At 51.8% G+C, this 25071-nt stretch overlaps 1 protein-coding gene across 1 annotated transcript in view; it reads right to left on the reverse strand.

Annotated features, from left to right (window-relative positions):
• LOC123511915 overlaps positions 1-25071 on the reverse strand; it is a 60422-nt gene that overhangs the window by 3038 nt on the left and 32313 nt on the right. The window contains exons 5-10 of the mRNA XM_045267994.1: positions 14466-14665; positions 13903-14060; positions 13223-13418; positions 12555-12707; positions 11956-12073; positions 11228-11316 (exon numbers count right to left, since the gene is read on the reverse strand). Of these exons, the coding sequence (XP_045123929.1) occupies positions 11228-11316; positions 11956-12073; positions 12555-12707; positions 13223-13418; positions 13903-14060; positions 14466-14665 (914 nt within the window). The remainder of the gene's footprint in view (positions 1-11227; positions 11317-11955; positions 12074-12554; positions 12708-13222; positions 13419-13902; positions 14061-14465; positions 14666-25071) is intronic.

Raw genomic sequence — 25071 nt, forward strand, 5'->3', positions numbered from 1 at the left:
TCTCGTCCACACCCCCACCGCTGGAAGTATGTGGACGACTGCACCGTGGGCGTACCCGTCAACAACACCAACCCAGACTTCTCAGCACTTCAGTCCACTCTTAACCAACTACAGACGTGGACGGAGGACAACAAAATGACCATCAACCACACCAAGACCGTGGTGATGCACATTTGTACCTCCACAGCAGCAGTCCCCCCTCCCCAGCTATCTGTGGGCCCTCACTCCCTCCAGGTGGTCCGCAGCACCAAGCTTCTAGGTGTCTTGGTGGATGATCAGTTATCATGGAAGCAGCATGTTTCCACCATCATCAGGTCAGCCTCATACAAGATCTATATGCTGCGCCGACTCAGGTCCCTGGGTGCACCGGCAGATGAGCTGAGGGGAGTGTACCTCACCTTTATACTCCCTAAGCTCATGTACGCCTCCCCAGCGTGGTCCTCCTTCCTGAACCTCACACAACGACAACAGCTGGAGAGGGTTCAGAAGAGGGCGTTCAGGGTCATCCTTGGGCCTGCCTACAGGTCCTACGAGGACGCCGTGACCTGCCTGAGTCTGCCGAGGCTGGCCACAAGACACCAGGAAGCCTTGGAAAAATTTGGGGAAGGGCTGCTGCATCATCCACGTCTCCGCCAGACGTGCCTCCCCCTGCCCGCGCCACCCGACACCAGAATCGCGTGGCGCCCTTTAAGAGCACAGCGCACTGAACGGTACCACCTTAGCGCGGTGCCCACTTTGGTGCGAGCCATAAATAAATAAATAAATAAGTAAATTCTTGGCTAAGTTAGATCCATAGTTAGGTTAAGCATTTCATTGTTTTAATGCCCTGTACATTTTCAGTGTAATTTTTTTGTTGCACTGCCAAATTAATAAACCGTATTTTATTATCATTATTATTATTATTATTATTATTATTATTATTATTATTATTATTACACACACGCACGCACGCACGCTCTCTCTCTCTCTCTCTCTCTCTCTCACTGCGGTGTTCGGACGTGCTCCTCTGCTCTGCCTGCCCTTAGCACTTAAAGAGTAGTTGCTGCTCTGCTTCGCCTTCGTGTTGCACGGTGGGCCTTCCACTGCTGCGTCAGGGCCTTGTGCCATGGCGTACTCTGGGCCAGGCTCGATGGAAATACTCGAGGGAGACCTTGCCCTTAGTGAGGAGGAGCGAGAGTGGCCTCCCTTGCCTGGTGATGGGGGTACCAGGCAACTACCCTCGGTGGTTGTTCCGGCCACACTTCCACCTCATCCGGCCAGTTGTGACCTTCCCCCTGTCTCCTCCGCCTCCACCTCCACCTTCACCTCCGCCTCCAAGCGCACGTTGGAAGGCAGCAACACCAGTGGGGATGACGTGGTGCCAAGCAGTAAGTCCTCACGCCCTGGTCGTAATGATGATGCTTCCGCCGGTAACGGCTCCACGACCTTGTTACCATTTGGCGCGTCCTCTCCCCGCCCACCTGCTGGACCTTCGCCTCCACCTCCTCAGCCTCGCCTCCCAAGTTTTGCACCCAGGACAGACTACGTCAAGCTGCTCTTCCTTGACAACCCTGGTGTAGACGTAAAGCTTCGCTGGTTGACTATGGTTAGTCGCCATTTTGGTTTGGACCGCACCCTGGCGGAGGTTAAAATGTCGGCTGTTACCTCTCGCTTTGTCTACATTGCGCGGGGGCGGCAGGATATTGTGCAAAGTGTTGTGGCTGGAGAGTTCTTGGCACTGAAACTTCAGGTGGTGGATTCTTCTGTGCGGCCTTGGAAGTTTCCCAGCTACCTGATAACTCGCTATCCTGTTGAGATTGATGCGTCGCTCAGCAAGGAGTTGCCAGGTGTGCACAGTGCCCGTCGCTTCCGCCAGCACGGCCAGCCGCTTAACAGGATTGTAGTGACCTGGAGTTTGCAGGAGCCTCCCACTTCTTCCGTGACTTTCAGTTTTTTGCCATGCTTGCCACCATGTGAAATTCGCCCTATGGCAGCTGAAAGCCCAATGTGCTTTCGGTGCTGGACTGTGGGGCACTTCTCACGATACTGCTCGGCTGCGGAGAAGTGTGCTTGGTGCTCCGGTCCCCACGACTCTCGCTCCTGTCCTCATCGTGGCCCGTCCCGCCCTCAGACTTCGAATGAAGCCACACCTCCCTCTCCCCCGCCTCCGTCTGTCACGTCTCATTGGCAATGCCCTCGCTGCCATGAACGTGGAGTAAGTGCGTGGCACGGCTGTCCCAGACGTCGTCCTGCAGCCTCACATTCATCACGGACAGCGCCAACACCACCTGCACCACCACAATCCACGATGCTCACTCCCCTTCCGGACTCTTTTCTCCCTCCGAGGGTTGTAGCGCTACAGGGTGCTGTAGCGAATCTGAAAGCCTGCTCTGCCTCTCTTGAGTCTCGTTTGGACGCCCTTGAAGCAAGTGTTAATAAAATTGCTACTTCTCAAGCTGCTGTAGAGGCGTCAGTGGTGGTGTTAACGGAGGCGCATCACACCGTCATTCAGCAGCTCTCCACTTTCACTCAGCGGTTTGAGGCTTGGGCTACGAGTGCTGGTGTGCCCCCGGTGCTACCTCCTCCTGCTTCAGCTGCTGCATGTGCTGCGCCCTCTCGTCCCACCTCTGCTGCCGTGACTGCCTCGTCTTCCACTCCCTTCCCTGATGCCGTGCCTGCCGCGTTCTCCTCCTCCATCCCTGGTGCTGGGTGTGCTATGTCTCCTGCTTCCCCCACCGCTGCTCAATGCGTCGCATCGTCCACCCCTTCGTCCTCTTGCCGACTTCCCACCTTCAAGGCTGTTCGCTGTTCGGCTACCACTCCATTTTCTCTCCTGGAATGCGTGTGGGGTGACGGCTTTTGACAAGATCGCTGCCCTTCAGGCTTATGTGTTTCGTTACCATCCACAGGTTGTGTTTATCCAGGAAGCCTTTGTCGGCCATGTTCACCGTGCTGCTGCTCCAGCCCTTTCCGGTTATGTATCCTACGTACACCAGGTAAGGAATGGCCTTCTAACCTACATTCACTCATCAGTTCGCCACAAGCTCCTACGTTGTTCAACTGACCCTGATATTACCTTCCAGCAGTTTGAAGTTATTTTGGGCTCTGCTACACTTTCAATTTGTAATGTTTATTGTTCCCCACTTGGTCTTTCTATAGATGCTTTGCCTCCTCTATTTCTTCCCGGATTAATACTTATGGGCGATTTCAATGCTCGCCATCCAGAGTTGGGTGACATCTCTCCCAGTCCCAACAGAAATGGTCGCCTCCTCCTCCAGTACATCCAGACGCACCATCTCACCCGCTGGGCCACCACTGGAGCTACCCATTCCCGGGGCGGGACTCTGGATCATGTCATCACGTCGGGTCTTGTGGCCGCTCATGTCAAGTGTTCCTGCGTTCCGTCCCTGTTCTCCGACCATGTTGCGCTGAGCTTCCAGTATTCTGTTCCTGCTATCGCCACTCCAGCCCACCGTCGGTTACGCATCTCTATACCGCCCAAGTATTGTCCTACTTACATCGCCTACATGTCTACCTGTCTCCCTCGTTTTGATTTCTCTTCGCCTGTTACCCTTTACTCCTCTCTGGTCACAAACACGCATGATTTTTTTACTCGCTACGTCACCAGGCCACATCTTCGCTGTCCCCGTCCGCCGCACTCCTGGACCATGGACGCTCGCATCCTCCTGGCTGAGAGGACGGCAGAGGAGGCCGCTCGCATTTTTCAAGACGGTCCGGCCCCTTGTAATCTGCGTACGTACCAGGCTGCTCGGGATGAGTTGGTGGCGCTTCAAGGGAGTGTACGAACGGAGTCGTGGCGGCGCTTCACAGACAGCATTAACCAGGAAACGAGTGTGAGTACCATGTGGAGGTTGATAAATAGGGTGGTTCGGCGGCAACCTGCCAGCGCTCATCATCACGACCCAGGTGAGCTTGCACAAGAACTCCTTGATGGCTGGGCCGCACAGTCCTGTGTGACTCACCTCCCTGCCCATATCCAGGCGTCTCTCTCTGCCGAAGAAGGTCTACGTACTCTCCGCTTGATGGCAGCGTTGTTGAAGGAGGATGAGGAGGATGCCATGCCCATCACCGAGGAGGAACTGCGCCGTGCGCTGGCTCGGGGTAAGGCGACGGCACCAGGAGACGACGGGATTACGTATTCAGTCCTTCGGCTACTTCATCGTGTTCCTGGTAATCCTCTCCTTCTCCTTTACAATCTGTGTTTTTCCCAGGGATGCGTGCCTTCTGCTTGGACCACCAGCACCATCATTCCTATACCCAAGCCTGGTACAGACAAGTTTCGGCCCATCTCCCTCACCTCCTGCTTCTGTAAGGTGCTGGAGCGCATCCTTCTTTCCCGTCTGCTCTATCGGCTGGAGCCTGTACTCTCGCCCCGTCTCTTTGGGTTTCTGCCACGCCGAGGCACCCACCATTGCCTCACGGAGATCTACTCCCGCCTCTCTTCAAGCAGTGTTGTTGCCTTCATTGACCTGAAGGCTGCGTTTGATGTCGCCAATAGGTCCGTTATCCTTGCTCAGCTGTTGGATTTTGGAGTCAGGGGTCGCCTCCTACAGTGGATACGGGCATATCTACGTCACAGGTCTTCCCGGGTTTTTTTCCGTGGTGCTTATAGCTCCTATAAAGATTTCAGTCTCGGTACGCCACAAGGTGGGGTACTCAGTCCATTTCTTTTTAATGTTTGCATACACCGTTTGCTTTCTATTTTGCCTGACGTTCCTGGTGTCACGATCATCTGTTATGCTGATGATATCTGCATTCCCTCTTCTTCCCTGCAGTGCTCCAGGCTTATCTCGCTTCCTTTCATGCTGCTGCTGCTGAGTGTGGCTTCATCATCTCTCCTGAGAAGAGCAGGATCTTTACTACCATCAGTCCAGCCTTGCTTCCTCAGTTCTCTCTTGGTGCCTGTGTCATTCCTCTCTGTCGGCAGTACCTTTACCTTGGGGCTCCAGTTCACATTCCTCGTGCTCCCCCGGGTCAGCGCAGCGCCCCCCTGGTGCAGGATCTCATCACTCGCCTGCAGAAGCGTCTTACACCTCTTTAGTGGCTGACGCATAATGCTACTGGCATCTCTATTCCGGTTGCTAGGACCATCTATGTGTCTTTCATTCGTTCTGTGGTGGATTATCTCTCCCCAGCTCTTATACAACTTCCCAAGTCTTGCTTACAACCTCTGGAGGTGTTTCAAAATAAGGCCATGCGTACCATTCTTGGTTGTCCATTATCCACTAGAGTTGCCAACATGCAGACTGAACTTTGTCTCCCTCCTCTCTACGATAGAATTCTCTACAATTTCACCCGCTTCACTGCTAAATGCCTTTACTCTCCGCAGCTGGCGCCTCACTACTCACAGGTTGTGAGACGTGCCTTACCTCGCCCCTCTCGCCTGCCTCCTCTTCAGTCTGGTGGTAGACTCCTCCTCAAGACTGTCACCTCGGTGCTTCGTGACCTGGCCGTCGACATCCCCGAGGAAGAGGAGGAGGAGGAGCCTGGTCCCCCACCCTGGCGGTTGATCGTACCTGATGTGCACTACACCCCGACTACCACTGCGGCTCTTCCTGCATACCAACGGCAACTGGCACTGGAGTCTGTTGCCGCGGTACTGGCCTCCCTTCCCGTGCCTCGCTCCATCTATGCTGACGGTTCTGTACAGACCAATGGCCAGGCAGGATGTGCTGTCTTCTCCCCTGATATGGATGCTCCTCCTGGAGGCTGGGTGGGCCGGCGTCTTCCAGATTCGTCCTCCTCCACCTACTGCGAGCTTTGTGGCATCCTGGATGCAGCCCGCTTTCTGTGTCGGCGCGGGCTGAGTGCAGTCATTATCTGTGACTCTCAGTCTGCTCTCAGGGCCCTTTCAAGCGTCACCCCACAGTTCCCTGTTCTGTCTCTCTTGACCTTGGGGCATGCCAGGGGTATTACCATCAAATTTGTGTGGGTTCCTTCTCACGTCAATCTTGCTCCCCACGACAGAGTTGATGCCCTCGCTAAGGCAGCCTGCACTTTGCCTCTTCCTGCGATTGGCTACGTGCCCTCCCTCTCCGCTGCCCTGACCTGCATTCGCGCTGCTACCTTCCGTTCCATCGACCAGGCCCGTGATCTCCAGAGGGAGGAGAGTGTCACCATCCAGCACTATGACGCCTTTCGCTTCCATCGTTACAAGTATCGCCGCAAAGGCGTCATGGTGAGGCGGCATAATGTGGTGTCCGCCCGGCACCGTCTTGGCTACAGGAAGGTGTGGGAAGTTGCTGGACTGCCCGATGTGCCACACTTCTCCTCCTGTCCCTTGTGTGGTGCTGCTGACAGCAACACTTTGGAGCACCACTGCCTACACTGCCTTGAGTTGGACGGTCTGCTGCCTCGCGGTGTCCCGCTGATTGACGTGTGCCGCCATCTCCTGCTGGGTGACACCCTGGATGATGTCCTCGCTCGCTTCCCTAGATTTGGAGGCTGATGATCTTTTCCGGCCTGTTCTAATTAGCTGATGTACATATGCTTAGCTATATGTGTTGAATCCTTTACTCTATTGTTAATTATTCAAGTACCAGTTTGACGCATTATGCGTAATAAATTTAATAAAACAATCTCTCTCTCTCTATCTTTCTCTCTCTCTCTCTCTCTCTCTCTCTCTCTCTCTCTCTCTCTCTCTCTCTCTCTCTCTCTCTCTCTCTCTCTCTCTCTCTCCCCTTGGCATAGTTTAGTTTTTTTTTTATTACCCGCGGGCTGATGTTATCTGGGTCTGTAGATATCCCCCCGTTAAGGTCGATTTACACACATCAGTGACGTATCAGTGCCGCGTCCGCTCAGTGTCAGTGATATCCGTGTTGTTTCAGTGACGTCTATGCACACACTTCCGTGGTGATGCCGTACAGCGTGAGGCGGTAAGACCAATGTCTTGCAGGATGGCAACGTGTGATGTGATGTGGCGTGGTGTGGTGTGATGTGGTGTTGAAGTGTGGTATGTGGTGTGGTATGTGATGTTGTGTGGTGTGATGTGGTGTTGTGGTGTGGTATGTGGTGTGGTGCGATATGTGGTATGGTGTGTGGTGTGATGTGGTGTTGTGGTGTGGTATGGTGGTGGTGTGTCATATGATTAAGTACATCAATTAATAAAAAGAGTACTTACCATCTACTTTCATTTCTTCTCCTATTTTATTCCATATATCTTGCTTGAAATTGCTATCCATATATTTTGGCTGTGATAGATCAAAGAGAACAGGATGGTTTCGCACCAGTTCAATGAGAAGTTCGTCATCCATTGCTCAGATCACTCGTCCGGCGTCCGCGAAAAGTTAAAAAATATCGGTGGCGACGATACTGAATTTCACGGAACGGAGACGTAACTGTCACCGAGAGTCAAAACACGGTACTGCGCCGGACGTGTTTAAATGCCTCGGTTGAATTCAAAGTAAAGATTTTTTTTTTTCACTGACACTGAAGCACTGAGCGGACGCGGCACTGATACGGCACTGATGTGTGTGAATCGACCTTTAAGTTCCCTGAGTATTTTCTCCACCTGTTTCGCGGTGATCTGGACCGAGATGGTGGTCAAGTCCGTCTCTCTTGGCAGCACAGATGAGGAACGGTTGGGTCTTCCACTTGCATTTTTTGTGTAAAGGGTTCGGCTCGGAGACCGTTGGCCCGTCAGGTTCGATGAGTCGGGTACTCTGTTCTGCTTCATCATGCTCTCCCGCTCCTTAACGAATGACCACTACGTCTTACTGCCCACTCCAGGACTGCTGCATTTTTGTGCCATCACTTCTTTCCAGTGTTGTTGTTTTTTTCCGCCTGGAGGTAACTGTTATCCTGCATCGCTGTCCGGGGTAAGATGAGGTTCCAGTGTGAGGGGCGCTGTTTGTACCTCCTCCAAGCTTGTCCTCGACTGCAATGCGACACCAAAAATTAAACCAAGAAGAATCAATGGCCTTCACTAGATACATCGTGTAGTGAAGAACAATTCGCCTCGTTCACAGCTACGCCCCTCTCAGCCAGCAAGGCTCTACCTTCCCCAGGAGATGCAGAAGTGCGCCCTCATGACCATGGAAGAGGTCACTGAGCCAGGCAGAGCGGCACGACGGGCGCTGCAATGTCATTGAGGACACACAACCATCCTGGAGGACGTCCAACCACTACTCCATCTTCCAGACAGAGCTGATAGTCATCCTCTACGCCCTACGACACGCCCATCGTCGCCTAGAGATGACAGTGGTCATCTACACACACTCCTGGGCGGCGCTGCAGGTCCTACAGCAGAGAGCGACATCCCAGCGACAACGTGCAACTCGTCACTTCCATACTAGGCAGCCTGCAGAGCTTTGCTGATCAGGGGTGGCGAGCCAGGTTGCACCGAATCCCCCTGTCATGGGGAAATACGGAGCAACGAGGCTGCTGACGAGGCTGCCAAACGATCTGCAGCAGGCCCCGCTATCACCAGGCGCATGCCGCCTAGCCGGCAGCAGGTGAAGACGCGGGCGAGGAGAGCCGCGGGCCAACACCCACACCAGGCTTACCGGGAGCTAGAGACCAGGAAAAAGCAGGCGGAGTAACACGCCGCCGCCAGTGGCTACACCCCTTGACGCTGCCCACCAGCAGCCCAGAGAGGACGGAGTGCTGCTGCAGCGAGTAAAACTCGGCTACTCCACCCGGGAACAGCTGAGTGAGTACTTTGTGGGAACGGGGTGTGCCTTCTACTGGTGCATATCTTTTGTCCTGCCCCGCCACCTCCAACCTCAGACCAGGGCCAGCTGTAGCGATCCAGTCATTTCAATCTGATGGGGAGTCATCCGAAACCAGTTTCAGATGACTGGGGAGTGCTGTCTAACTAGCTTTAACTGACTGGAGAGTGTTTTAAAATTAGTTTCGACTCCGGGAGTCATATCTTAGGGGAATATCCTGAAACGTCTACACAGGCAGCTTCTTTAGCAGTCGCGAGGTGAAGGCTGCCCTGTAAATCCGCCAAAACCCACAAGACCTGTTGATGGAGGTACCAAGAGCAGCAACCATCCCACCGATGACCTCACCTTGCCACACAACCACATGACTCTCAGTAATAGGGAACGGAGTTCCCTCACTGGCTGGCTGATGCCCGCATTGTACTATATACTGTATTATTTTTTGTAATATAAATGTATATTTGTACAATAGACCCAAACAAACAAGAGCGAGCAGCTTCGAGGTGAGGGCTCGGACGAGAAGAGCCTCCCAGTCCATGACATTTAGGCGTAGCCTTAGCACTGGTCAGTCTGCTTTGTCCCACAGCTGCTTCCTTCGCCGCATTTAGTTGCATGTGCGTTAATACGGCGTGGTGATCTGAGTTACCCACCCTGTCAAGTTGATAACACCCAATTTTGCTTTAGGGAGGTCAGACAGTACTGGGTCAAGTAGCCCACCACGTTCATAGGTCAATAACGTGACGTGATTGAAGAGGCCTTGAACTGATACCAGGTTGTCATATACTTGCTGCTCCAGATGAAGTTAAGATCTCCCACGATTTTTACATTACTACATGCATGTTGCTGGAGCAAGTTATCGAGTTCCTCGGCCAAATCAAGCGAGGAACGTTCTTGTCTTGATGGACGGTAAAGGACACAGAGCCGCAAGCAGTTATTATCTTTTAATATCATTCGGAAGAAGAGTGCTTCCGCAGGTAAGAATGGTTGAGCAACAATTCCTGAATCTGAAGATCGTTTTCAAAGCAGGCTGCTACTCCTCTGCTTGTTCTGTCATCGTGCGTGTATCCGGGTATTTTTACTGTACGTTAGCCCCACCTCATTATTAAGTCACGTTTCTGTGATTGCCACAATGTCAGCTTTTTCACCCAATATATAATCGCGTGAGAGATCTCCAATATTAGTGCGGAGTCCTCTGATGTCAGCTGACATGACAGTTAGCTGAGAGGCGTGACCCAAGGCTCATGTGTGTCGGTGTGGCTTTGGGACAGTAAGGTGACTCAGAAGAGCTTCTCTCAGTAGTGGCTGCTGCTAACCTGGAAAGAGACACTTTCACGGTGGTTTGTGTTGCCATCTAAGGTCACAAAAGGGCACCTGGTCCAAAGGTTTATGTAGGAAAGTTATTTGCTTGTTTTTCCTCAGCTAGCACCCTTCTGAAGATGGCTTCTTACCTTCCGTCAGCCGCTCCTGTGTGGCTTTGCTCCACCGAGTGGTTAGGTTGCAACCAGTATGGCAGGAGAGTCGGCTTAGCGTTCTAGCGGTGGTGGGGGAGAATGGTAAGACAGGGCGGATGGGGAATAGCGGAGTGAAGGTTAGTGTAATGATTTGTTCCCTATCTGTACTTTCTCATTATTTGATTGTACTTTTCCATCTATCATTTCTTTTTACATTTGGCTGAGATGTAGTTATCTGGTTATTTTGTGTAGGAGAGGGGTTGGAAGAGGCGGTCGCGGTGATTGTAGCGGGGTTCGTGGAGGCTGCAGTAGTGAAGAAGGTGTCAGGGAGAAGAGATGGAGGTGTCGGTTGTGACAGACGTAGCAGGTAGGGTATTGGTACGGGAAGAGGTAACGGTGACAGCTGTGTTAGTGAGAGGGTTCAAAACATGGCGACCACTTCCATTGTTTTACGACTTGTGATGAGTTGCATGCCTTCTCCCTTGCATTCCCTTGCACCTGGTTGACCTCCTACAGTCCTCGTCTCTTGCATCAATTAGGGCTTCCATGAGGTTTAGCTGCTCCAGTATCTGTGGTTTCCTGTCTATAATCTCTGAGGCGAGAGCGACTGAATGACATTTTTGTTACTCGATACCTCCTGTTTGAGACGTAAGGTATGGGTAACAAGCTCTTCCTTTTCCATCTTCATGTATTGCCGTCTTTTGCTGTCTTCCTCCTCATTGTCCACCGGTGTGTTGTCGTCTGCTCCGGGATGGGCTGAGGGTTGAGTGCGGTGGGTGAGATGTTATTGTCAGCAAGGGAGTCATCATCAGTTGACACTATGCCATCAATGTTGGCCTGTAGTCTCACCTACTGGGTCTTGGTGCCCGTATGTCTCTCGGTCAGTCTGTCTCACGATCACAGCAGACATAAAGAAAATTTTTCGTACCCGTCCGGATGGATTCTTCTGAGAATCTTTCTGTGTTACGACGTGCTGCACTCTCTCTCTCTCTCTCTCTCTCTGCGTGTGTTTGTGTGTTTGCGTGCGTGCGTGTGTGTGTGTGTGTGTGTGTGTGTGTGTGTGTGTGTGTGTGTGTGTGTGTGTGTGTGATAAATAATCACAAAGCTTACTCAGCAAATTCGCAATGTTTTTCCGCCAAATCTTCACCTCGGTGTAGCTCAGGTCAGGATAGAAAGCCGCCACGATGGCCACCTCGCTCCTGAAATGTCGAGAATACATTAAAAAAAAAAAAAAAAACATTAGAAAAAGATAAGTCTCCACCAGTGTCTGTCATTATGTCTTTCGCTTTCCACTATTAGCTAATAACTCCAGAAAAGTATAAATCAAAGCCTTTGGAACATAGGAATAAAATAGTACATGGAAGCTGCATGAAGCCACCAGGCCTGCATGTGGCAATTCCTATACAAAAGATATATACGTACTTCGACCTGTCATCCTCATCCATAAGTCTGTCTAATCTTCTACCAAAGCTCGTAATGATTTATTCTGTGCTCATATCTTCCAGTCTTCATTTTTTTTTGCCTTCTATGCAACACATAGCTCGTTACTCTCACCAAATTACATTATTATCTTCTTCCCCGTCCATCGCTGTGCATATTTTTTCTAATATTTTCGAGTGTAGAATTGCAAAGTTGAATAGATTAAACTTAATAATAAGAAGCGAATATTAGATTTTTCTTCCTTTTGATATTGTAGTTAGTTTTTCCACAATTTGATGTACTTCTGAGTGCAAAGTAGAATAATTAGATTAAACCATCGAGTAAGAGCTTACGATTTGATGCTGTTCGAAATCCTTGTAATATAGAAATACAGTGTTTTTTTTTTTTTTTTTACTCACCCATTTGAGAGGGAAAACTGGTTCTTGAGGTGCTGGTACAGGCTGCTGGGGATCGGCAGATGGTTGGTGGTGTAGGTGAAATCATGTCTGGCACACAGACGGCGGCATTTTTCTCTTTCTGATGTAGGAAAAACGATACAACTTTGATTACAATTTCAGTATGGGAACCTGGTATTACAGCAGTCTCGCACAAAGCACAACACATATGTATAGCTGCATCCTTGTCTAAGATTTCGGTAATTAGAATATTCCGAACCCCTACATCACCCACCGGAAATTGTTAATACCGTCGACGTCGAGCTTTTGATATGTACCTCAAATTGTTTTACAGGCCTATGCAAACAAACACTGTGTTCTGTTGTTTGTGAGTGAATTGAGTGTATCTACGTATACGTGGTTTGGACAGTTTTGTGATCTCACTGGCATTTTACGTTAACATTTTTAAAAGTTATTTAATGACATTTCAATTCTTTGAAGAGTTACAGTGGTCAGCGCCAGAATACCTCCTTTTGTGGCGCAAAATAGCCAACGAGTCTATCGGTCATTATTTTCTCCACCTATTTTCCTGTTCAGTCTTTTTTTCCGCTTATTTGCCTTACCGTTCTTGATGCAGTTAATATGTTCCTCCGGGAGACTAGCATTCTTGCTCGTCACGCGTTCCTTGTTCTGCTTGTGCGTGTCCAGTCCGAGCACTCGCAACAGCAGCCAATGTAGGTGAAGGTGGTCGACCAGCTGGCAGGGAGGGAGGTGGTCTGGCGAGGCATGCCAGTGTCAATATCTTTACTAATTAAGAATGTGTCAGCATGTAACCTCGACGGGTTACATTACTTGTCTTTTCTGATAGGGCTTCGTAGCTAGATATATCAAGATATCGATTAACCTATAATAAGGAATTTACTAGTATGTAGTAACTAGAAACGACTTTGTTACTTTAATAAAGAGTTATGTTATAGAGTTGTAGATAACCTTACTATATGCGTGCTCATGACTTGGCTCCTGCATTTTCTTTCGGCATGAAAGGAGAAGCAAGATTTTTTTGTGCAGGCAAGCCAGTCTAATCTCATTAGCAAAAATTAGTTCGGTTTTTATTATTGGTCGATTTATATAAACGTAGATAGCTGAATGTTTGAGAAGTCGAACTATAACACCTATGGCCTAGTGGTGCTACAAGTTAAAGAAGGTATTACATTCAAAACTAAATAATGTTTGAAAACCAATCATCACATCAGCAGCTTTAGTGGCTTTCTCACTCATATTGATGACACACCGTGACTCATGCGAGTGTTCATGGCGTAGTTGGTACAGTTGTAGAACTGGTTGATGCATATCCTGGCTGCCCCAAGGTCACAGTTTTGTTCCACGGTAAAGAATCCCTCGAGGTCAGTGAGGTAGTTCACTTGGTCCAGCGGCACACACTGAGTTTCGGAAAGATCGATCTCCGTCTTGAGTCCCGTGTCCCTCACCTGAAAGTTTCATTAGTAAATAGTCGAGCACGTGCATCCAATGGAATGAGTTGGTTTGAATGCTCACTAATATGAAACCACCTCACGCAAGACTCAACACGGAGGAGAAATCATTAGTCTATAGTAATAGAGAAAATTGGATCAGGACATGCAACAAGCTTATTCATGTTATTAAAGTATATTGTATGTAACTGAAGTGATTGACTGAGAAGGGAAGCCGATAAGTACACTCTTCCTTCATTACAAGTGGTATATGAAGGAAGCGATGCCTGAAAAGATGTAATTCAATAATAACACAAGGAAACTGACATTAAATAATAAGAAAATTAAGAAAATTCAATAAAATACGAAAAAAGTTAGATAAGAAGAAAAAATGAGATTTGCAAGTAAAAAGGAGACAAAGTGAAATACCAAAATAATGCGTCACGCAGTAAAGGAAAAAACAATATTGTAGGAGAACAAAGTAGTGCAGGGAGGGCCACACCTCAGTAAGAGAGACGCTGGCGGACGTGTACACTCCTGGCGGGAGCACCACACCCTTCCCCAGCACCAGGAGGGCGGGGTGGGTTAGGTTACTCATGAGGGTGACCTGAATTCCCATCTTGACCATTTGCGACACGTCCACGATGCTCGGGTCGATGTCTGTAAGGTAAGGGGACCCTTGTGATTTCGATTTTAACATGATGAGTGACAGAAGTACTTGTTCTACTTTATTAGACAGATAGATGGATAGATAGATGGATAGATAGATAGATAGATAGATAGATAGATAGATAAATAGACAGACAGACAGAGACAGATAGATAAATAGATAGATAGATAGATAGATAGAGATAGATAGATAGATAGATAGAGAGAGAGAGAGAGAGAGAGAGAGAGAGAGAGAGAGAGAGAGAGAGAGAGAGAGAGAGACCTTTTCCTTTAAAAAATAAATAAATAAGCGGTAGAAATGGCCAGAAGGGTGTGGCCACTCCAGTCACATCCATCTTTTCGTCCCATGAAGACTCTCTCTAAAAGGTATACAGTTACTTAGGTAGGGAATCTTACCCGGCCAGTCCCCCTCCGTGATGTTGACGTAGAAGGACACTCCCATGTACTCTCCCTCTGCGTTCTGGGTGTCTACCCCCGAGCTGAAGTATGTGTGGCACAGACCACTTAATGTAGGGGTGGGGACGAACTTCCTGCAGCATTCTGTGGCGTTATAGCGCTGAGTCCCCACTACGCACATCAGCAGCACCTCGTCACACCTGGAAACTCCACAAAACAGGTAACTTAATCCTAGTTTTAACCGCATTGATTCCAACACTAAAAGCAATGTATACAACCTTTATAAAGATCCTCAAGAAGGGGTATAGAGTTAGCTTTTATAAGGAAACATGTCCCAGAGTAGTTAGTAAGGAAAGTTGTATCTAATTGCACTGAAAGTGTTAGTGATTGACTGGTCAATCCTACCACTAAGAACAAAAGAGAAAATGAAAATTACTACAAAAGGTCGCTGATCTACACAAAACGTCTTTTTTTACTATTATATGACATCGGTTTCATTAAATTTTAAATGCCACTGAAGGTTTTGATCAACTTAATTGAGAGAGAGAGAGAGAGAGAGAGAGAGAGAGAGAGAGAGAGAGAGAGAGAGAGAGAGAGAGAGAGAGAGAGAGAGAGAGAGAGAGAGAGAGAGAGAGAGAGAGAGAGAGAGAGAGAGAGAGAGAGAGAGAGAGAGAGAGAGAGAGAGAGAGAGAGAGAGAGAGAGAGAGAGAGAGAGAGAGAGAGAGAGAGAGAGAGAGACCTGACCTGACCACCACACCGAGAGGACGTGCCTACCTGTACTCCCCAGTCAAGGTAGCAACACTCAAGGAAAGTGAAACTTTGTGCCTCTAAACACGTGTGAAGTGTTAGTGTTAGTTACTGCTCAACATAAAACATATTCTTGTGAGAAACTTACAGTGCTGCAAGCGTCAACTTAAGTGATAACACGCCATACATACAAATACCAAGAGTGAAGTCTCAAGCGACAGCTGCGAGGTACGAGACCAGTGTGTGCTTAGACTGGCCACCACTGAAAAACTGTGTGTGTCAGCAACATTTTGTGACAAACTGTGAGCGTTAGTAACCTACTCAGTGATCTAATGCACCTTACTGTGATCTAGAGTGTAACCTGTCATGGCTGGCAATCCGGGAAACCACTCTCTTATTGCTCGACCTCCAGGGTTATTTGGGTACGCTCCGCGGCAATGGTGTGCGGTGTGCGGTAAAACCACCGCAGACAAACCCTCTGTCAACTGCAACACCGACGAGTGCCCAAACTCCTGCCACACACACTGCCTAAGGGATAGTACATCATTTGACTGCAGCGAGGTAGGCAACCTGCGTGAGGCTCAGGAGTCAATGCACACGTGGAGTACCTGAGCAAAGAGCAGCACCAACCCCACAGCACGACCTCACTGAACAACACGACGAGGACAGTGATCTGTTACGCCTTGACAAGCCTGAGCTCATTAAACTAAACAAGTCACTCCGTAAGGAACTAAGGAGTAAAAAAGCCATCCTTAACTTGTTTGAGCCTCACACTCACCACATCGCTGAAAACAGGGAGTACTTGGTGTCCGTCATCCACTTCCTTGACAGGATTGTGGCGCTCAGATCAAGCCTAGAGGAATTAGATACAAATTCCATCGCCTGCACCGCAAGCTCGGAGAGGATCGACAAGGAGTGGCAGCAACACGTGACCAGCAACGAGGCAGCCCGTAGCTGGTGGACCTCAGGTAAACCACGTGTTTTCCAGACCCCTCGAGTATCTAGCCAGATAAATCCCCATAATCTTGAAAGCACTTCCTGCCCACCTGGCCGGACCTCACAAGTGCAGAGTCAGGTCAATTCCGCCCCACCAGTAGCTGCTCCCAACCCTGCTTCCAGCCCACCTGGCCAGACCTCACACGTGCCTAGTCAGGTGAATCCCACCCTCCCAGAGGTTGCTACCAGCCCTGCAACCACCACTTCCGCCACCACAACCACTACTATCTCCACCTCTACCACCACAACCGTAGAGCCTATATCCACTGACGTCACCACCACCTCTACTGTTCCTTCTACGTCCACTGACCGACCCATCACCCCCACCACTGACGCATCCACAACTCAAACTGCGCCTCTCCAACCACCTGCCTCTGACTCACCACAAACAGGGATTACGGGAACTCCACCCCCCAACCAACCAAACCAAGTCCTCAACAATCACCGCTCTGCTCGAAGACAACAACAACAACAACAAACACATCGTGAGAGAACATCACAAACAAACGCAGCCTCCCACCCAGAACCCAGCACCCCCACGCCGCAGCGCACCAGCCGCCCGCCACCCCCCTGCCGGGCCGCGCGCACGACCTGGACAGCGAGCCGAGCCACCGCCCTCCGCTATCCCAGCGCCTGCCACCCGTCCACCTCACAACTCACGGCAAAACACTAGCCAGCACAGACGTCCAAGCACGTACTGCCGTCACTGCAGGAAGAGAGGTCATTCCACGGAAGACTGTACCAGGAGGACGAGGTGTGAGCATTGTAACCGCCTGGGCCACACACATCAGGACTGCCTCACACGCCTCAACCAGGAGCGGCAGGAAAGGTTATTTGCTCACCTCATAAACGAGCAAAACCGGACGAGAGACCTCGTGTTTCAGTCTCTCCAGAGAATCACCACTCCCACGACAAGAGATTGGTCCCCTTACGCCCCCGGCTCCACCACAGTATTACCGCCACAACAACTGGAGCAATGGCGGGCGCTGCCGGGACAAGCTCACTATTCTGTCAGCCAATGTTAGGGGTCTGCAGACTAACATCGGCGACCTGACGCACAGTCACGTGCTGCCTCACAACCCTGACGTCATTGCCACAGTGGAGACCTTCCTAAACTCCTCGGTGCCCGCCAACTACGGACAGCTGCAGGACTACACAACATGGCACCGCCGAGACAGAACGCATGGCACTTTTGGTGGTGTTGCCGTGTGCTTTAGGAAGTCTCTCTCTGTACAGGTGGTGGAAGTAGACATGCCAGAGCACCTGGAGCTCATATTTTTTAAGGTGTGGACACACAATAATGAAGCAGTGCTCCTTTGTGTGTGTTACCGCCCTCAGTGGCAGGGAAGTGAGCCTCTTCACTTTATCCACACTAATCTGGATGCCCTACTGTACCAGCAAGCCTGCAAACACCTCATCATCATTGGTGACCTCAACCAGCACCTTGTGGCGAGGGCATTTGATGACTTGCTAACAGATTTTGGGCTCACTAACCATGTCGACTTCCCAACCCATATTTCTGGCTCCTCACTCGATCCAGTAATTACCGATCTGCCAGAGGATTAGTCACCTGCCGCCCACTCGGTACCCCTGGGTCATCTGACCACGTGGCCATCCTTACGACAGTGAAAGTGAGGGTGGACAGGGATGAACCGACAACGCGCACCAACTGGCTTTGGCGGCGAGCTGACTGGGAGGCACTGAGAGCTGAGCTCAGCCAGACAAACTGGGAGGATCGTCTCACTGGCACCCTTAACGAACAGGTGGAGGCCTTCACCAGTCACCTGCTGTCCCTTCAGTCAAAGTATGTGCCCTGCCAGACATATAAATCAAGACCAGGGGATCAGCCATGGTTTGGATTTCGCTGTCGTGAGGCGGCGGACTTGAAGAGCAGGGCCTGGCGACGACTGAGAGCAAGCAGCACCCAAGCCAACCGTGAGTCATATAAAGCTGCCTGCCGCAACATGGCCAACGCGCAAAAGCCGCCATCCAAAGGTGGAAGACTGACCTGACTGCAAAGCTCTCAGGTCAGAATGTTGGTAAGAAGGAGTGGTGGAGTAGCTTGAAGCAGCAGCAGGGCCTGGCCACGGACTCCACCATCCCCCCACTCACCACACCGAGCGGTGAGGTAGTGACGAGAGGGAGGGACAAAGCCGAGCTATTCTCCGCCCACTTCTCCACCAAAATGAGTGTTACCCACCCAAACAACACTCCACCCAGGATCCCAGTGCTAACAACTGCTGAGCTGGACAGCCTGCACATCACCATGGAGGAGGTGATGGCCCTGCTCAGCAAGACCGACACGAAGAAGGCTCTGGGACCAGACAACATCAGCCCTCACATACTCAGGCAATGTGCAGCTGAGCTCGCCACTCCACTCACCCAGCTCTACCGGGAATGCCTCACTTCCCAAACATGGCCAGCACTCTGGAAGCAGGCCAGAGTGGTGCCTGTACACAAGAAGGGTAGCAGGGCGGATCCTAAGAACTACAGGCCCATCTCTCTCCTCTCCGTGGTGGGGAAGACGCTGGAAGTCCTCATCACGAGAAAAGTCACCGCCTTCCTCGACGCCCACCACCTCCTTAACTCAAAGCAGTTTGGGTTCAGGCAGGGTAAGTCGGCCGCCGACCTGCTACTCCTAAACTCTACGGAGTGGAGCACCGCGATAGACAGTGGGAAAGAGGTGTTCGTCGTTGCCCTGGATATCGCCGGTGCTTTTGACAGAGTGTGGTTCAAGGGAATGGCAGCCAAACTGAGGAGCCTTGGAGTGTGTGGAGGACTGCTGCACCTCCTGGAGGACTACCTTCATGGCAGAACCCTGCACACTGTTGTTGATGGCCACTCGTCCTCCCAACACCATATCAAAGCCAGCGTCCCTCAGGGCAGTGTCCTCGGGCCTCTGTTGTGGTGTGTATATTTCAATGACATACTGCAACTAGTCCCCGAGGCCAAAGCGTATGCAGACGACTGCACCCTCACCTTCATCAGCGACAGGAACCACCGGCAGAACACGGTGGACAGAATCAACGCTGTCCTGCAAGTTATTGCATCCTGGAGCTGCCGCTGGCAAATAACCCTCGCCCCTGAGAAAACTCAAGTCCTGCACATCTCCAGGCGGCGAGAAGACGCCCATCCCCCAGCCTTCTTTCTTGAAGGCAAAAGGCTGCCTTTCCAGCAGTCTATCTCCATCCTGGGGGTGGAAGTAGACGCAGGCCTAACTTTCACCACCCACGTGAGGAGGGTTGCCAGGGATGCGGCGTGGAGGCTGAGCTGTGTCCGACGCGTTGGGAAGTTGCTCGACGGTCCGGGGATAGCGTCCCTCTACAGGGCCCAGGTCAGGCCCGTCATGGAGTACGCTCCCCTCACCTGGTCCTCCTGCCCACCCTCCTATCTTGCCGGGCTTGACAGGATCCAGGCAAGAGCGCAGAGGATGGTGCAAATGAGGAACCAGGACCAGCAGCTCAACTTTCAACCTCTACAGCAGCGGCGAGACGTGGCGGGCCTGTGCGTCATGTACAAGGCCCTCAGGCAACAGACTCCACACCTGGCACCACTACGCCTGCCACCCCATCCATCCCCACACATGACACTCGAACCGCCGGCCTAATAGACCACCACCTCACTGTGACTGTGCCCTTTGCGAGGACCGAGAGTCACCTCCGTTCCTTCCTCCCTCGTTACAGCCGCATGTGGAACCGGCTGGTGCAAGACACAAACATACACCACTCTACATGCCTCCAGGCGTACAAAAGAGGCGTGAACGAGTGGCTAAAGTGCTAGTGTGACACCAATAAGTGCAGTGAAAGTGTGTAATTATATACTATTATCAAATTATCAACTTGTCTCACTTCTGTAAATATTGTGTATTTTTTTTTGTTGCCAAGATAGGCCTGAACTATACCATAGTCTCAGACCTCTGGTATGTACAACACATGTAACCTAGTTTAAATAAAAAAAAAAAAGAGAGAGAGAGAGAGAGAGAGAGAGAGAGAGAGAGAGAGAGAAAAAAAAAAAAAGAGAGAGAGAGAGAGAGAGAGAGAGAGAGAGAGAGAGAGAGAGAGAGAGAGAGAGAGACGTCACTCCACACACATATTTCTAGTAGGACAACCATGACACCCAGTACCTACACAGAGCTCATAACGGTCCACGGGCTCACCAACCACGTGACTTTCTCCACGCACGCGCGTGGTGCCTCCCTCGACCCTGTCCTGACCGATCTGCCGGTTGGTAGCTCTGACCACAATGCGGTCCTCTGTGAAGTTGGTCTTAACCCAGCAAGTGAGGAAGGAAGCCAGCGCACCATCTGGCTATGGGAGAAGGCTAACTGGCGGGGGCTCAGGGCAGAGTTAGCCTCCACCAACTGGGAATCCACGTTCACAGATGACATGAACCACAACGTGGCAACCCTCACCTCCCTTATCATATCAGCACAAGCCAGGCACGTCCCTCACAGGGCATATAGAGTCGATCCACGAGACCAGCCGTGGTTCGGCTACAGGTGCCGGCAAGCTGCTGATGCCAAGTACAAGGCCTGGACTCGTCTGAAGCGTCGTCCCTCTATGCGCCACAAGGCCCAGCACCGCGCTGCTTGCAAAAACATGGCGAGAGTGGCTACATGGGCGAGGCAGAGGTGGGAGTTAAGTCTACGGAGGAAGCTTGCCAGTAACCAAACTGATCCCAAGCAATGGTGGTCCCTTGTGAAGCAGCGGCAGGGCACAGTCACACAGGAGAGGATCCCGTCCCTAAAAACAGCCTCTGGCAACTTGGCAGTTGCCAACCAAGACAAAGCTGAACTCCTGGCAGCACACTTCAGCGGGAGAATAACGACTGAGGAGCCTGACAGTCAGCCTCCACAACTAACCCGCCTGTGTGACGTAACATTGGACCACCTACAACTCAGCGAAGCCGCCGTGACAAAGCTTCTGCGCAGCACCGACACCAGGAAAGCGCCCGGCCCTGACGACGTCTCGCCCTTCCTGCTGAAGCACTGTGCGGAGGAGCTAACAAAGCCCCTCACACACATCTTCCGCCAGTGCCTACAAACCAGCACCTGGCCAGCTGCATGAAAGGAGGCTCGGGTCACTCCTGTACACAAAAGAAAGGATAAAGGTGACCCAGCAAACTACCGCCCCATCTCTCTCCTGTCAGCTGTCAGCAAGATCTTGGAGAGAATAATAGCTGAGCAGCTGACCTGTCACCTAGAGGAGCGTCACCTCATCTCTCCACGCCAATATGGATTTAGAAAGAGACGTTCCGCCTCCGACATGCTTCTCCTCCTCACACAAGCCTGGCATGACGCCGGCCGCCCCACCCTCGTCATTGCCTTTGACATTGCTGGGGCTTTTGACAGAGTTTGGCACAAAGGACTCCTGGCCAAGCTCGAACAGTTCGGCATCACAGGACAACTGCTAGAGCTGTTCTCCAGCTCTAGCCAGTAGTGTTGGGAGGGTGCGTCAACCACACACCCAGTGGAGGCCTCCGTTCCACAGGGCTCGATCCTTGGCCCCATCCTGTGGAATGTATATTTCAACGACCTCCTTCAGAGCCTTGCGCCTGTGTCGGCATACGCGGACGATGCCACTCTCTCGCACAGCTTCGGTAGAGAGGAGGCAGTGAACGTGATTGATGTCACCAACCACCACCTTGGTGACATCATGGCCTGGGGTAAACAGTGGCAAGTCAAGTTTGCTGCCGAAAAAACCCAGGCCGTGGTCATCTCACGTTCACGGGAGGACGTCAGGCTGTTTGAAGGCCAGCTGAAGTTTGGAGAAGACACCCTTGCCATTAAGGACTCCATCAACATCCTGGGGGTGGAGGTAGACTCCAAACTCAGCTTCGACCACCACCTGGAGAGCGTGGCACGTAAGGCATCCCTGAGGGTGACACTCCTACGTCGAGTGAGGCACCTACTCGATGCCAAGGGGCTCATGACGCTGTACAAAGCGCAGGTGAGGCCCATCATGGAGTACAGCCCCCTCAGCTGGATGTGCAGTGCCCAGTCCCACCTCTCCCTGCTGGACAAGGTGCAGCGGCGAGCCGAGCGCCTCCTTCGCGATGCCGGTGGCCTGGGACAGCAGCCCCAAGCTGAGCTACAGCGACAGCGGCATCAGGGGCAGCAGTTGCAGCAGAGACAGCAGCGACAGCACCCAGACCCTCGCCAAGAAGCCCCTATCAACGTGCTGGACAGCTTGGAGCACCGAAGGCGTGTTGGGGCTCTTACTGTGCTGCACAAAGCCCAGGTGCAGCAAATACCTCACCTCACGGCTCTACGGATACCCTGGAGGAGGAGTGAACGTACTACGAGAGCGGTAGTGTCCGACACCCTCCTCGAGGTGCCGAGGTGCCATTCTGTGAGGTGTCAGCGCGCCTTCTCCCACGACACCGCGGTGTTGTGGAACGCCTTCACCTCAGTAGTGGACGTCTCCAGCATGTCCACCCAGCAGGTGAAGTGTGCTGCCCACGCCTGGTTACGGACACATCCGCCTGATAGTGACAGTGACAGGTGATAAAATGGCAGTGTCCACCAGCCTGCAATCCACCTGACAGTGACAGTGGAGGAAAATAGTATGCCTGACAGTGACAGTGAAACACAGTGACGTGGGATGTGCGTGTGCCTGACATGACAGTGCTGACAGTGGTGAGGAGGTGCGCAACTGACAGTGACAGTTTTATGACACCCTCGCTCACAATGCCGTCCCCGGGAGCAGCTTTAGAATGAGCGTCACATGCCAGTGCACGCTCTTAGCTCACGAACTCAGCTCCAACTGTAAACATACTTACGTGTAAAATATGTATGTTATGTGCATTAAGTTTAAAAAGAGAGAGAGAGAGAGAGAGAGAGAGAGAGAGAGAGAGAGAGAGAGAGAGAGAGAGAGAGAACATCTTCTGAGACGAGTAATAGCCGAGACCAGGCAGCCTGCCACCAGACACGTGCCTCCACCGCCGGGACTGTCTCACATCGTGCCTCAGTCTCCTCTCTGGGACCAAACAACTGGCTGGCAGTGGACACCTCCCCACTCCTACGCCAGCGCCCCCAGCACCCAACCTCTCAGGTAAAATGGCGGACGGAGGAAGGCCTCACCGAAAACTGATGGTCCTCTCAGCCAACGTGCGAGGCCTTCGCACCAACATTGGCGATCTGACCCACAGTTTTGTCCTGAGACATGAGGTGGACATTGCTGTAGTGACAGAAACATGGCTCAACAGCGAGGTGGAGCCATCTTTCGGCAGGATACGTGGGTACTCCCCCTGGTACAGAAACGACCGCCAGGGGAGACAAGGAGGAGGTGTTGCTCTGTGCCTCAAGGAAGGAGTGCAAGCCCAGAGACTGGAAATAGAGTTACCGCCCACGATAGAGGCAATGTTTCTCAGGGTAGCACTGGCTGATGGCACCGCCCTCCTTCTCTGCGTTATGTATAGACCCCCAAGGCAGGGACCTGCCCCCCTCCACTTTCTGACAGAGACACTGGACGTCCTGCTGACACGTCACCGCTGCAGGAATGTCTTGATTGTTGGGGACTTAAATCACCACCACGAGGAAGCTGCCTATGGAAATCTCCTGACGGTACAGGGCCTTACGGACCTTGTTACCTTCCCAACCCACGAGCGTGGGGGGACGCTGGATCCCGTCATCACCGACCTGAGAGAGGGAACAGCCACTTGCCATCAGCTCGAACCAGTGGGAAGCTCGGATCACCACGCCATCCTGACCCGGGTAGATGTGGGAGTTGCACGGGATGAGGCCAGCTCTCGTACCATCTGGCAGTGGGATAGAGCAGACTGGTGCTCCCTCAAGAGTGACCTGCAACAAACAGACTGGCAAGCCCTACTGTCGGGAAGAGCTGATGCTATGGTGACAGCCTTTACCGAGCGCCTCAAAACACTGCAGCAGCAACACGTCCCTCACCGCCAGTACACCTCCAAGCCAACCGACCAGCCATGGTTTGGTTACCGCTGTCGATGCGCTGCAGAGAGGAAGTACTCCGCATGGCTACGACTCAAGAGGAACCCGACCAGCCGCAACAAAGCCAGGCATCGTGCGGCTTGTAAGAGTATGGTGGCCACATGTAAGTGGGCACAACAGAGGTGGGAGAGGGACCTCAAATCTAAGCTCTGTGGCCCAGGGGTTGGGAGCAAGACTTGGTGGGCCCTTGTCAAGGAGAGGCAAGGAGGCAGCCACCATGAAACTATCCCTCCCCTCACCAAGCAGGACGGCACCACAGCCACCAGCAGCAAGGAGAAGGCAAAACTCCTGGCTGACCTCTTCTCGACTAAAATGTCCGTCCCTGACCCAAATCGATCTCCTCCACAGATGGAACAGGAGTGTGACCAGGCATTGACAGAGGTGATGGTGACTCAGGAGCAAGTGGAACGCCTTCTGAGAGCAGTAGATGTCAGGAAAGCCACTGGTCCGGACGACATCAGCCCACAAGTCCTGCGCCACTGCTCAGAAGAACTGGCATCGCCACTTACAAAAATATTTACTGCCTGTGCCAGGGAAAAAACATGGCCTGCCATGTGGAAAAAGGCTCGTGTGGTGCCGATCCACAAGAAAAAATCAAGATCTGACCCTGCAAATTACAGGCCCATCTCCCTCCTGTCGGTAGTGGGAAAGATATTCGAAAGGATAGTGGTTGAAGCCATCAACAGCCACCTCCAGGAGCACTCCCTTCTATCTGACCAGCAGTATGGGTTCAGATCCGGCCGCTCCACATCAGACCTTCTGATGCTCTTAACCAGGGATTGGCAGGACTCCCTGGACAATGGCCTGGACACCCTTGTAGTCGCCCTCGACATAGCAGGAGCCTTTGATCGGGTATGGCATGCAGGCCTGCTTGAAAAGCTTCGTGCCAAAGGCATACAA

Source organism: Portunus trituberculatus, chromosome 32 (genome assembly GCF_017591435.1).
Source record: "Portunus trituberculatus isolate SZX2019 chromosome 32, ASM1759143v1, whole genome shotgun sequence".
Classification (NCBI taxonomy): domain Eukaryota; kingdom Metazoa; phylum Arthropoda; class Malacostraca; order Decapoda; family Portunidae; genus Portunus; species Portunus trituberculatus.